The following is a 14,330-nucleotide window of genomic DNA, read 5'->3' as shown; positions in this document are numbered from 1 at the left end:
TTTTTTTTTTTTTTTTTTTTTTTTTTTTTGTCTTGCTCTGTTGCCCAGGCTGGAGTGCAGTGGTGCAATCTCGGCTCACTGCAATCTCCGCCACCCGAGTTCAAGTGATTCTCATACCTCAGCCTCCAGAATAGCTGGGATTACAGGTGCATGCCACCCCATGCCTGGCTAATTTTTGTATTTTTAGTAGAGACAGGGTTTCACCATGTTAGCCAGACTGGTCTTGAACTCCTGACCTCAAGTGATACCCCTGCCTCAGCCTCTCAAAGTGCTGGGATTACAGGCATGAGCCACTAGACCCAGCCAAACTAAGACATTTTTAAGAAGAAAGGAGACAACAGGCATAAATCAGATTGTTAATATTAGGAATTTGGTTTTGGATGTGATAAGTTTGCGATGTCTGGGAAGCAAACACCATATGGAAATACCAAGAAGACACTGGATTATGCAGGTCTGGAGCTTAGAAGACAGTTCTGGGCTGGAGATATAAATTTTGGAGTCCCTGCCATGAGACAGCATTTCAGTGAAAGAGTGAATGAGATCACCGACAGAGGGAGTGCAGAGGGAGAAAAAGCCCTAGGACCGAGCCTGAGAGGCACCAAGGTTCATTCACAAGTTGCGGGTAAAGAAAATGCCAGAAAAGGAGCCCCTCCACCATCCCCTAGAAGGATCTACTGAGAGGCAGGGGTAACATGGGGAAGAGGGGAGAAGCAGAAGCCAAGGGAAAAAGGTTTCAAAAAGGGAGCGTCCAGTGTATCAAACTGTTCGTTTTGTGTTGATTATAAAACAAAACAAAACACATTCTGTGTCCTTTCGTCTCTCCCTAGCAATCATCGTCTACAGACTGCCATGGACCTGGAAATGCAGCAAGTTCCTGATGAAATCCATCCATGCAGGGTTAAATGCAGTTGCTGCCATTCTTGTAATTATCGCTCTGGTGGCCGTGTTTGAGAACCACAATGTTAACAATATACCCAATATGTACAGTCTGCACAGCTGGGTTGGACTGATAGCTGTCATATGGTATTTGTTACAGGTCAGTATTTCAGTGTATTTACAAGCAAGTTATAAAAACAATTCAGAGACTGTAATTTTTTTTTTTTTTTTTTTTGAGACAGAGTCTCGCTTAGCCGCCCAGGCTAGAGTGCAATGCCGCGATCTCGGCTCACTGCAGTCAGTGTCTCCAGGGTTCAAGTGATTCTCCTGTTTCAGCCTCCCGAGTAGCTGGGATTACAGGCACCCACCATCATGCCTGGCTAATTTTTGTATTTTAGTAGAGACAGGGTTTCACCATGTTGGCCAGGCTAGTCTTGAACTCCTGACCTCAGTTGATCCGCAAGCCTCGGCCTCCCAAAATGCTAGGATTATAGGTGTGAGCCACCACGCCTGGCGACTGCAAGTGTTTTCTAAACATTCTTTACATTTGTTTCTATTATAACTGTTTTCCCCTAAGGAGGCACCAGAATTGCAGAATTCGCAGAATAAAATAATAAGAAAGCAAGATTTCCTGTACTGGATATGACTTTTAATCTGGATTCTCTAAAAACCAACTTATACTCTGCTCTATATCTTAATATGTAAAATCAAGAAATATCAGGCTGGGCACACTGGCTCATGCCTATAATTCGAGCATTTTCGAAGGCCGAGGTGGGAAGATCATTTGAGCTCAGAAGTTCAAGACCAGACTTGGCAACATAGGGAGACTCTGTCTCCACAAATAAAAGAAAGAAAGAGAAAGAGAGAGAGAGACAGAGACAGAGAGAGAGAGAGAGAGAGAGAGAGAGAGAGAGAGAGAGCTCGATCTAACAATTAGCAATAAAGAGAATACCTATTTAAAAATCTGGGTCTTGGCTGGGCATAGTGCACTGCTCACTCCTGTGATCCTAGCACTTTGAAAAGCTGAGACTAGTGGATCGCTTGAGTCCAGGAGTTTGAGATCAGCTTGGGCAACATGGCGGAACCCCATCTCTAAAACAAAAACACAAAAATTAGCTGGGCAGGGTGGTGCACGCCTGTTGTCCTGGCTACTTGGGATGATGAGGTGCACAGATCCCTTGAGACCAGGAGGCAGAGGTTACAGTAAGCTGAGATTATGCCACTCCTGCCTGGGCAACAGAGCCAGACCCTGATCTCAAAAAAAAAAATAAATAAAAATCTCTGGAGTTAATTAAAATGGTTCCCAGAGGAATATAGGCTTAAATGCTTTTATTACATTTTTTTGGAAAGAAAACTTAAAATACATAAGCTATTCACTTATACTATAAGGGAATATAGTTAACTATAAGGGAGCAGCAAAATACACCAGGAAAAGAGAGAAAACAGAAAGAATCTTAGGAATGAAAATAGGAGAGCAGGAATGCGAAATGTATGTTTCTGTGGGTAAGCCACAGAAAAGATATGATGACTTATGGAGATACATTTGTGCTAAATCCCTGAGCCCCATTTTCTTTTCCTTTCTTTTCTTTTTTCTTTCTTAGACAGGGTCTATCTCTGTCACCCAGGCTGGAGTGCAGTGGCACAATCTCAGCTCACTGCAACCTCCATCTCCAAGACTCAAGCAATCCTCCTGCCTCAGCCTCCACAGTAGCTGGGACCACAGGCATGCACCACCATGCCCAGCTAATTTTTTGTAGAGACGGGGTTTTGCCATGTTACCTGGGCTAGTCTTGAACTCCTGGACTCAAATGATCTTCCCACCTTGGTCTCCCAAAGTGCTGGGATTACAGGCATGAGGCACCGCACTCGGACCCCATTTTCATATAGAAAGCACAACATGGACATCAGGAAGCTTGCTCTTTGATACTAATAGAATCACTGAAGTTCACTGAAGATTTAGGAATATTCTGAACCACCAACAGGGAACCCTCTGAACCATTTCTAATATATTTAGGCATTTTGGGTATTAACTAAATAATAAAATATGCAAACCAACCTATCAAATGCATTTATTACTTTTTTAATGTAAATTACAGAATCTATTGTATTAGGATATACTTCAGAAAACAAAAGTTAATCTTGGCTATTCTTGGCCCTTTGATCTATGTAAATTTTAGAATCAATGCATCAAATTCCACCAAAAAATCTATTAGGATTTTACTTAATCTGTAGATGAATTTGAGAACTGACATCTGTATAATACAAGTCATCCAACTAATTATCATGAGCCTGGTTTTTTTTAGCCTTCTCCAAAATATTGCAAAGCTTTATATTTTCTTTTTTTTTTTTGAGACGGAGTCTCGCTCTGCCGCCCAGGCTGGAGTGCAGTGGCCGGATCTCAGCTCACTGCAAGCTCCGCCTCCCGGGTTCCCGCCATTCTCCTGCCTCAGCCTCCCAAGTAGCTGGGACTACAGGCGCCCGCCACCTCGCCCGGCTAGTTTTTTTTTTGTATTATTAGTAGAGACGGGGTTTCACCATGTTAGCCAGGATGGTCTTGATCTCCTGACCTCGTGATCCGCCCGTCTCGGCCTCCCAAAGTGCTGGGATTACAGGCTTGAGCCACCGCGCCCGGCCTACTTCAAAGCTTTATATTTTCTTTGTAGAGTTGTTGTCTCCAACTTATTGCTAGCTCCTTGCTATTAAAAATGGTATCATTAAAAATTAATTCACCTGTTGCCTCTTTACAAAAAGTGCAACTGATCTCAAGTATAAATTTATACCTAGCAAACTTGATAGACTTATGTTAGTAATTAATCTCAAGATTCTTTGGGATTGTTTTATAATCTTATGTGATTAATAAGTTTTGTTTCTTTTCTATCATCATATTTCTTTTCTTGCCTAATTTAGTAGCTGAGACTTTCAGAAAAATGCTGAATAGGAATAGGTAATAAGGGATATAAGACAAATCCCTTCTACATCCGAGTCATGTCTTGGAAGAGAGCTAATCTGAAATGCCTATAGAGCATAAGCAGACTGTGTGTGAGCAAGAAATATACTTTTATATGTTAAGCTCTTGAAAATGGAGCCTGTTAGTTCCTATACCATGTTCTGTCCTAATATAATCAGATTAAAATAATTATCTTCTATTCCTAGTTTATTAAAACATCTCATCTCATACATGACTGTTGAACCCTACCAATGTTTTTCACCATCTGTTCTGATGATTATATGATTTTTCCTCTGCAGTCTGTTAAAGTGACAAATCATACAAATTGTTTTGTTATTAGTTTCCATTTATTACTATTTTGTATTACACATGAGCTGATTCTCAGTGTGAATTAGTGCATTGGACTCCTCCCCCTGCCCCTCTTCTTCTAGTATCTCCCCAATAGTCCTTGGATCTCAATCAAGAAAGTTGACTGAACAGTGATGTTAGTGCTTTCTCCCTGCTCTCCTCTCTTTTCATAATTGTTTTACTAGGATGGTAGATCCTAAATAGGCATCTGAAAAAAAAAGTTCCTTTAAACTCAGTAATTCAGTAGCCACTAAGTCATCTTTATCTTGTTGAAGAGAGGATACTTGATGGGCAAAGGTGTGGGGTGACAAAACCATGAAAACATAACAGACTTCAGTTTATATAGGAAACTTGCTGTCTTCTCTGCAAAGATGTATCCCACTAGCGATTTAATTATCAAGGAAATGAAGAAAACTTTTCTGCAGAATTCATTTCTTTCTCATAAAACAAAGGTCAACTTCTTTCCACATAGCTTTTTAGGTTGAACTCACTAAATTCTGTGTCCTAATGTACTTGGTTTTAGTGATTTAAAAAATCTGTTCCTTCCCTTCCTATTTAGCAACCTTAGGAGATTAGTAAAAACAAACCAGTAAGTACCAGAAAGGTCACTATAGTCGAATTAAACATAGCAAAAACCAAACAGAAACATCCATACAGAGAACTGAATAAATAAATTGTTATAGCCTTAGGATATTAGCCATTAAAAGGAATAAATTAGATAAATGTATAGATATGAAAAAGATTTCCAAGACATGCTGTTAAGGGAAAAAAGCAAGATGCGGAACAATATGTATAGGGATAGTAAATTTTCTGGAAGGATCCATGAGAAGGTGATAAAAGGGGTTACATTTGGTAGTGGAACTGGAGTGAGGAAACTTCACTTTCTACCCTTTGGTTCTATATGAACAGTTTTCTCATATTACACATGTTGCTTTTTAAATAATAATTTAAAATTAGTTTAAAACTTAAAATTAAATGATAACCTTTGCACTTTTTGGTATTTAGCTTCTTTTAGGTTTTTTAGTCTTTCTGCTTCCATGGGCTCCGCTTTCTCTCCGAGCATTTCTCATGCCCATACATGTTTATTCCGGACTTGTCATCTTTGGAACAGTGATTGCAACAGCACTTATGGGAGTGACAGAGAAACTAATTTTTTCCCTGTAAGTTGCATAGTCTTCTTAATTGTAATACTTAAGCCATAAAATGTTAAAGACTTGTTCACTGGGAAAATGTAATGTAAATATAACAAAATTTTTTAGATATTAAAATTAAAAAAATATTTTAAAGAATCTGTTATATCATATAGGCAATATGATATTACTAAAAGTTTAGAAGGACCAAAAAGTCTGACAAATTGTACTACTCTTACAAAACAACTATTGAAATTATACATTCCCTTTCAATCTTGTTGATATGCATGTTTTTATATTAATTGTAATTATAGTGTACATACATTTTTGTTTTATCCTTTTTTAAAATTTTAAGTGATACTGGTGGAGGGTGTCCAGGTTTTTGGCGTTTTGAACAAAGAAGAGGACAAAACACACAAACAAAGCAAGTAAAGAATGAAGCAACAAAAGCAGAGAGTTACTGAAAATGAAAGTACACTCCATAGGGTGTGAGTGGCCTGAGCAGCCACTCAAGGGCCCTGATACAGAATCTTCTTGGGTCCAAATAGCCCCTAGAGGTTTCCCATTGGCCACTTGGTGTTCACCCCATGTAAATGAAGTGGTAGCCCGCAGTGAGTTTCATTGGTTGCAGAAAGCAACCAGTTAGAGGCTGAAGTGAAGTTACAAAGTTACATTCCTAGGCAAACGTCTGATTGTTTGTAGAAAGCAACCAATCAGAGATACTTTCAATTTTCCATCTGCCATGCAGAAAAGCGGGGTTTGCAAAGGGAGTAGCATCCAGTCGTTTTGCTGCTTAGATGTGGAAAGTTGGGGTTTTCCTTTTGGTTTAGTTCTAGGAAGTCCGTGTGAATTGACTCGAGGTTGCCACCTCCAGACCCTACCTGCCTCAAAACAAGTGTTACAGATGCTATGTTATTTTCGTATTTATTATTATTATTATTATTAATTTTTTTTTTTTTTGAGATGGAGTCTCGCTCTGTTGCCCAGGCTGGAGTGCAGGGGACGGATCTCGGCTCACTGCAAGCTCCGCCTCCCGGGTTTACGCCATTCTCCTGCCTCAGCCTCCCGAGTAGCTGAGACTACAGGCGCCCGCCACCTCGCCCGGCTAGTTTTTTGCATTTTTTTTTTTAGTAGAGACGGGGTTTCACCGTGTTAGCCAGGATGGTCTCGATCTCCTGACCTCGTGATCCACCCGTCTCGGCCTCCCAAAGTGCTGGGATTACAGGCTTGAGCCACTGCGCCCGGCCTCGTATTTATTATTTTTAAAACAATTTCATTATATATTCCTGAGTGAATTGTAGCATAATTTATATTTCTCTTTAATAGCAAGCTTTGAGAGTTTACATTGAAACTGTACTAGTGTGCATTTGAGCAGATAAATTCAAGACTGTTTTGCATGTTGCTTTATCATCCTGTTTGTAATTGGATACATCTCTTATTTCATAGGAGAAATCCTGCATACAGTACCTTCCCACCAGAAGGTGTTTTCGTAAATACGCTTGGCCTTCTGATCCTGGTGTTCGGGGCCCTCATTTTTTGGATAGTCACCAGACCGCAATGGAAACGTCCTAAGGAGCCAAATTCTACCATTCTTCAGCCAGATGGAGGCACTGAACAGGGAGCAAGAGGTTCCATGCCAGCCTACTCTGGCAACAACATGGACAAATCAGATTCAGAGTTAAACAATGAAGTAGCAGCAAGGAAAAGAAACTTAGCCCTGGATGAGGCTGGGCAGAGATCTACCATGTAAAATGCTGTAGAGATAGAGCCATGTAATTTCACGTTTCAAAACTAGCTCTACAGTTTAGCTTCTCCTATTAGCCATATGATTATTGGGCTATGTAGTATCAATATTTACTTTAATCACAAAGGATGATTTCTTGAAATAATTTGTATTGATTGAGGCCTGTGAACTGACCTGAACTGGAAAGGATGTGATTAATATAAATAATAGCAGATACAAATTGTGGTTACATTACCTTTATCTTGTTGAGGACCACAGCATTAGCACCGTGCCTTGTGCAGAATAGATGCTCAATATGTGTCTACTAGTGGGTAATTGGATAAACTGGCAGCCTCCCTGGCCTGTTGTCATGCAGTCATTTCCTGTTAATTCTGGGAGCCAATGATTTCACAACTCAAGGAAAGCAGTCCCAAAGGTTTAAAATCAGATCATGAATATCTGGGACAGGGTTTAGATCATGACGCTACACAGATACCATGATGGGAGTATATAAAAAAAATTTAGGAAAGCACCTGGTTCCTTTCTCCCCATGCCTGCCTTCTGCTCCCTCCCCAGCTGGTTTGGGCTCAAATTGTTCCTGGAGACTAGGGTTTATGTTAGGGTATTGATAGATTAGAGCAGGTGGTTGAAGAGATCTTCTCTGGTCAGACTTGGAAGAATTTCCAAAACTGAGCTTAGCCCCAAGACTTCCCTAGGGTTGGTGTACTTTATGATCCAGATGCTAAACCTCTTAGAATGAAAATATGCTTCAGCACTTAAGTAGCATACACTGCCCTACAAACCTCAAAGAGCACTTTTTCCCAAGTTCTTATTTTTATTTTTGAAAGTACTCACACGGCACTTACTATGCTCCAAACACTCCTCTAAGCACTTTACAAATATTAACTCATTCAGTCCCTAGACAGACAGGATGAAGTAGGTATTGTTACCATTCCCATTTTACAGGTGAGAGATTTGAAGTCTGGGGAGGCTGGTAACTCACCCCAAGGTCACACGGCTCATACATGGTGGGACTGAGACTCAAATGCAGGCAGTCTGGCACCTCAGTCTGGATTCTAACCATTTCACTATGCTATTTTTGTCTTGTACTACTTTGACCTACCCCTGAATAAACCTCAATTGCTGGAGTAGGGTGGAGTTAAGGGGATGCTTTTTACCTTTTGCTGTCTGCTGAGGCAGATTCCCCAGATAACCAAGGAAAAGGGGCCACCCATACCTGGAAATAGGCCATAGGGCCCCTGCCGCTGCCAACAAGCCATGGCCTACCTTGATACTTGTTTGATCTTAAAATTGTGTCTTGGTAACACAAAGATTTGGACAAGCACATCTGTGGCTTTCAAGTTAATTAATTGCAATTTTTTTTCTTCAGGATTTTAGCTGCTGAACAACTTTCAGTTTGGAGCTAAAAGAGACCTGTCTCATGGTCTGCCCTTCCCTGGGGCAATAGCTAGGGTCTTTCCTGATTTTTATGGAATTTTAGGGGATATTTTGAGCTTTGGATCCTCAGTAGTGAATTGAGACTTGGAGGTGGTTTTTCATTCATGGAGTATCATCTCTGTGTGGGCTCTGGGCTGACAAATTAAAGCCTAGAGTAGTGCTTATGCTGAAATGATACTTTTCATTTTTTGGTTGATTTTTTTGCCTTCCCTTCAATTTTAAACTGAAGCATTTTAATGTGGGTAGAAACTCTACACCAAATACACTAAACATTTTGGTGCTTAGTGGATTTCTTTTTAGGTAACTGGTAATTACTTCCAAAGACTAAATACAAGCCACACTCCATCATGTCCCTTAAACTTCATGAAAAACCATTCAAGATCCCCTTGCTGCAACACTGTTCTCTTCTTCTCTACTAAATTCTATTTCCAAAATTGGTAATAGAGCCAGAAGGATCCCCAGTACCCGGCCATCTGCTTGGCACAAAGTGGTAGCACAATTAAATTCAGTATCGGTAGAGCATGATACAGTCTTGGTGCCATAGAAGGAGTAGTTGCATAGTCACACATCATTTGATAAGTTGGATGTTCCATTACATAGAGGTACCAAAATTCCAGGGTTTTAGGAGGAAGGGATTAGATAGTGACTAAGCTGCCAGAATTGAGGCAGCCATTCCTTTTTACATAGGCTAAGAAACAGGTTATCAGTGAAAAGTTAATGATGGCTTTGACCCTAGGATAGCTCTGTTGCAAAGTATTTAAGCACCCCTCATCTCAGCCCTTTATTTTATCTTTCATGTGTGCTAATGTGAGGATAATGTTACAGATGTTATAGGAATTTCTTTTCTTTCTATCTTCATGAAAACAATGCATATGAAATATATCTAGAAAACCTTTCTGTTTGAGACTCTTCTTTAATGGGCTTTTGATTCTAATGATAATTGTACCTTTATCTTTCAAAAGCTGATATTTCCTACCTAAGCATCTCCCCAGAAAATATCTCATTAAAATCCCACAAATAATAGGGGAGAAGAAAGCCTTAGGTATCAATTCCAAAACAGTGATGGAAATTTCTCAAAATAATTATGACTTCTGTCATCTCCAGAGATAGTCTGGCTTGGTTTACCCCATAATCTAATTTCAGAAAGGAAAGCTTTATTTTAACACTCATCTGAATCAACATTAAAGCCTTTTCTCTCAAAGCGCTTATTGAGAAACTCAAATGAATATACTTTTTGAATTAATGTCATCAAAAGTGTACAGCTTCCTTGCTGCTTGTGTCAGATGGAACCTGCCCTCTAAAGCACTTTCTTCCCTTTACTTGCATGGTTTCATGTAAGCTGTGCTGTTTAGAAACAACATCTCAGACTCTATAAATAAATGACAAAGAAGGCAATTGCACTTTTAAAGGGATACTCACAAGCGATTTCTGGGTTCTAAAGGACAAAATACAGAATGTGTGTCATTTTTAATTAGATTCTTTCCCCTGCTGAGTTGGAAATTCCAGTGCAGCACTGATTGACCACAGTTGCCAATCTAAAAGCACAAAGACAGAAGTAAAGCTTTATGCTAATTTTATTCAATATGATAGAAAATTTATCTTGGTATGTCCTTTTTTAGATAACTCCAGCAGAAAACTGTAACTGCTATGTCTTCAGGAAAATGTAGAAGAAAGAAAATTATTATTCTTTAATTCCTACGAGGTACTTGAAAACCTTAAGTGGAAAAGATTTCTATCTTTTTATCTTAGTGCATTTATGGAAAAATATTAACTATCCTGAATATTTTATAATTTTGTAGGAAAAATATGCATCTATTTTTTCTTGACTTCTTTTTATAATAGTAATAAAAAGTTATTTTGGAAGCTCTTTGTGTGCGATCTATTTGTCCGGGGGTAGCAGGGGTAGGCATTGTTGTGAAAGTTTTCTTTGCCATGGTTTTGGTTTCTGTTGTTTGTTTTCAGCAAGAGGTAGTCTTTTTTTCAGTTTCTTTGATTCATGTTAACTGAACAACCAGACTGTAATATAATACATAATTTAATTATTAATATTATATATAAATTATATAATAATTTCAATATTTATTAGATTAAAATTTTTCCACAGTAAAGAATTTAATTAATGCAAAGCAGCCAAGCAGAAGGACTGCAGTTATCACTCAAATCACTCTTCCTGAAGGCTCAGAGGTTAGGGTTTTCCAATGATGGTTTGGTGGGCAGAGAACAAGGGAATGGATGCTGCTGATTAGTTGGGGATTCAATCATAGGTGTGTAGAAAACGATCCTCGTGCAGAGTCCCCCTTTGGAGGGAGGCCACAGGACCAATTAAGTCATGAGTCACAAGTCCGGGTGGGGTCAGCTCTTCGCTACCTGACCAATCTTAGGTTCTACAATAGTGATGTTATCTATAGGAGCAACTGGGGAAGTCACAAATTTTGTGACCTCTGGCCACCTGATTCCTGAACAGTAAGAGATTAGAGAAACTGATGCAGGGCAGGGGAGCCCCAACGTGGAGCTTAGCCAGTGTAGGTTTCTGGCTTTGCCCAGGAAAGAATTCAAGGGCAAGCCAGAGGTGGAAGAAAACAGCTTTACTGAAGAGGCAGTGTTACAGCACCACGACTGATCTTTGTAGAGCAGTGCTGCCCCCTAGGCAGAGAGTAGCCTGTAAAATATTTTAAAGAGGTTTATTCTGAGCCAACACAAGTGACAAGGACCTGGGGAACACAGTCTCAAGAGGTCCTGAGAAAGTGTGCCCCAGCAGTTGGAATTACAGTTTGGTTTTATGTATTTTAGGGAGGCAGAAGTTACAGGGAAAGGCATAAATCAATGCATGGAAGGTACGCATTGGTTTGCCCCATAAAGGTGGGATAACTTGAAACAGAAGCTTAGTTTATAGGTGGATTCACAGACCCTTTAATTTGCAATTGGTTAAAGGAATAGAGCTCTGTCTAAAAATTTGGAGTTGGCTGGGTGCAATGTCTCATGCCTGTAATCCTAGTACTTTGGGAGGCCGAGGTGTGAAGATCACTTGAGCCCAGGAGTTTAAGACCAGCTTGGGAAACAAAGTAAGACCCCATCTCTGGAAAAAAAAAGAAAAATTAAGTTATCTAGGTGTGGTGGCATGTGCCTGTTGTTCCAGCTACTCAGGAGGCTGGAGGCTGGGATGGGAGGATCACTTAAGCCCAGGAAGTCAAGGCTGCAGTGAGCCATGATCATGCCACTGCACTCTAGCCTAAGTGACAGAGCAAGACCCTGTCTCAAAAAAAAAAAAAAAAAAAAGGAGTCAACAGAAAGGAATATTTTAAGATAAGGAGCTCCATTAACCAATACACAGAATCGGAGTGAACTGTAAGGGTGTGTGACTTAACCCTTATCTGACATGACCTTAAGTCCTGTATATAATTTGGTATTTTATTGGCATGAAGAGTCCATCTTGTTAGTCGTATGATCTCTATTTTAACATTAATGCTGGTCTGTTGTACCTAAACTCCAAAAGGGAGGGGCTATCATGAAGGGTGTCTGACCTCCCTTCTGATTGTAGCTGGGAATGCAGTTTTTAAGACTTTTTTGGGGTCCTTTTGGCCAAAAGGGAGTGTAGTCAGTGGGGGGTGAGGGGTGGGGTTAAGACTTTATTTTTAGTTTACAATAGAAAATGCTGTCTGATTTTTCATTAAAATGTATATCGGTACCATGCCTTTTACATTGCTACAAGTATCAGAGGATTGTTTGAAAATCATCATGGTGTTCTCTTCCATACAAGATCTGAACTGGAGCCACATTCTGTAGTGTAGAAAAGGTGCCAGAGATGTAGGCAGCCCACACAGATGCAGTTTCAGTTGGAAAATCATGAAAGAAGGGTCTATTAAAACTGTCAGTTATTACAGAACTCTGTGTTTATAGTACATAAATTATAATGGTACATAATTTATAATAGGTGAACTGTTTTTTTTTCCCCAAATAAGAAAGAAGTTTCATTAGCATTCAAGTAGTGCCAAAACTCATCCACTCTTAATATGGTCACTCATTTAGCTCTTTTCCACTTACTTTTTGTTTCCATGGTATTTTATGTCATGTTGCTGTAGTAACACCATAATACTATATGTCCTATTATCCCATACAGCTATAATATTATGTATGCATTGAATTTTTATAAGTTACATCATATTTTGTCACTAACTTATATTAATTTCAGAAGAATTGTATTTCATTTCAGATAGCTTAATTGGCAAGTACTTTCAACACTTACGACTCTATGGCTCAAGCAGATTACCATACAATTTTACATATATACGTTCATTCAATTTAATTTACAGTTGCACTACATAACTACTACCCTAGAGTCTCTTCTTAATAATTTGTTATTTTTGTTTATTCCCATTTCTAGTTATCTATCCATCTCTTTATTCAAATAGTTCCTCTTAAAATTTTTTTTTTAGATTCTCTTCCTTATCATCTTAAATTTCTGACACATTTCAAAATATTGCAACATCAGTAAATTGGTGTGGCTGGCCATTCTTGGTTTGTTTACTATCATAGAAGGAAAACATTCAATATTTTATCACTAAATATGTCATTATGGCCTTCATCGGGTTGGGGACTTTTAATTTGCTGAGTTTTACATTTTTAATCATGAATGGGTGTTAAATTGTATAAAATTAGTTTATTTATTTATTTGTTTTTTGAGACAGAATCTCACTCTGTCACCTAGGCTGGAGTGCAGTGGCACGATCTCAGCTCACTGCAACCTCTGCCTCCTGGGTTCAAGCCATTCTCCCACCTCAGCCTCCCAGGTAACTGGGATTACAGGCACATGCCACCACGCCGGGCTAATCTTTGTATTTGTAGTAGAGATGGGTTTCACAATGTTGGCCAGGCTAGTCTTGAACTCCTGAGCTGAACTGATTCACCTGCCTTGGCCTCCCAAAATGCTGGAATTACAGGCATGAGCCACTAAGCCCAGCCTCTTCAGGTAGTTTTTTAAAAAAATGTTTTGCCCAGAATTTTTAGTTGTTATCTGTGGGAAGCTTGGACCAATAGAAGCTAATGCCTCCATTACTGGAAGCCAGAACTTTGTAACACTTTTAATTGCTAATATGTAACGTGATTTTCCAAGATAGGGAATATAATATACAGTATTTATAGTTACGATATTTTCCTTACTTGATCAAGGAGTTTTTATTTTTGTCTTTAATGGAACAGCTGCAGAATTACTACTTTGCTCTGCTTTGGGAAAAGTTGGTCAAAGAACAGCTTTACTCAAGATGCCCTTCCAACTGTTTGCCAAGTTACAGACTTTGCTTTTTATCCACTTAAATTTAATGTTTGCCTAATTAAGTGCTGTGGAAATCATAGCTGCTTTAAATACCTTGCAATTAAAGGCAAGAGTTTGACCCTCATTGTAAGGTAAGTATGGTGAGAGTATATTAAGTACTTGTGATTTCCACTTAAAAATGTTAAGCATCGAGGTTTGGGTTATTGGATGAGAGAAAAATTCTGCATGTAAGATTGTCTTCTGGCAGCTTGACACTTTGAGATGGAAATACGGACAAAACAAATTCATGCAAAAAATAGATACATGAAGCAAAAAGCATCATGTAAAGGCAAAGGCATTTTTTGCATCTACTACTGACCAGTTCAGTCTTTTGTCCCAAGTGAGCAAGCTATTCATTTTTTCCCAACTTTCTATTTTTAAATTTGAAACTGTAGAACAATTGAAAAATAGTATAATAAAGACACATACTGTCTAATATATTTAACAATTATTTACATTTTGCATTTGCTACATTTGATTTCTCTTTCTTTCCATCTCTTCCCTCCCACACAGTTTTTTTTTTTTTTTTTTTTTTTTTTT

The 14,330-nt window shown here is 39.0% G+C and overlaps 1 protein-coding gene across 2 annotated transcripts in view; it reads left to right on the top strand.

Annotated features, from left to right (window-relative positions):
* Positions 1 to 10,349, top strand: part of CYBRD1 (cytochrome b reductase 1) — a 29,706-nt gene extending 19,357 nt beyond the window's left edge. The window contains exons 2-4 of one of the 2 annotated variants that reach the window (XM_017862369.1): positions 828 to 1,036; positions 5,177 to 5,331; positions 6,748 to 10,349. In XM_017862369.1, coding sequence (XP_017717858.1) covers positions 828 to 1,036; positions 5,177 to 5,331; positions 6,748 to 7,051 — 668 coding nt within the window. In that variant the 3' untranslated portion in view covers positions 7,052 to 10,349. The remainder of the gene's footprint in view (positions 1 to 827; positions 1,037 to 5,176; positions 5,332 to 6,747) is intronic. The other variant, XM_017862370.1, reaches the window with a different exon arrangement.
* Positions 10,350 to 14,330: the final 3,981 nt, after the last annotated feature.

This window comes from Rhinopithecus bieti, unplaced genomic scaffold (assembly GCF_001698545.2).
Source record: "Rhinopithecus bieti isolate Rb0 unplaced genomic scaffold, ASM169854v2 scaffold_63316, whole genome shotgun sequence".
Lineage (NCBI taxonomy): Eukaryota > Metazoa > Chordata > Mammalia > Primates > Cercopithecidae > Rhinopithecus > Rhinopithecus bieti.
Note: the sequence above shows the minus strand (reverse complement) of the source record. Positions and strands in the feature narration are given on the sequence as shown.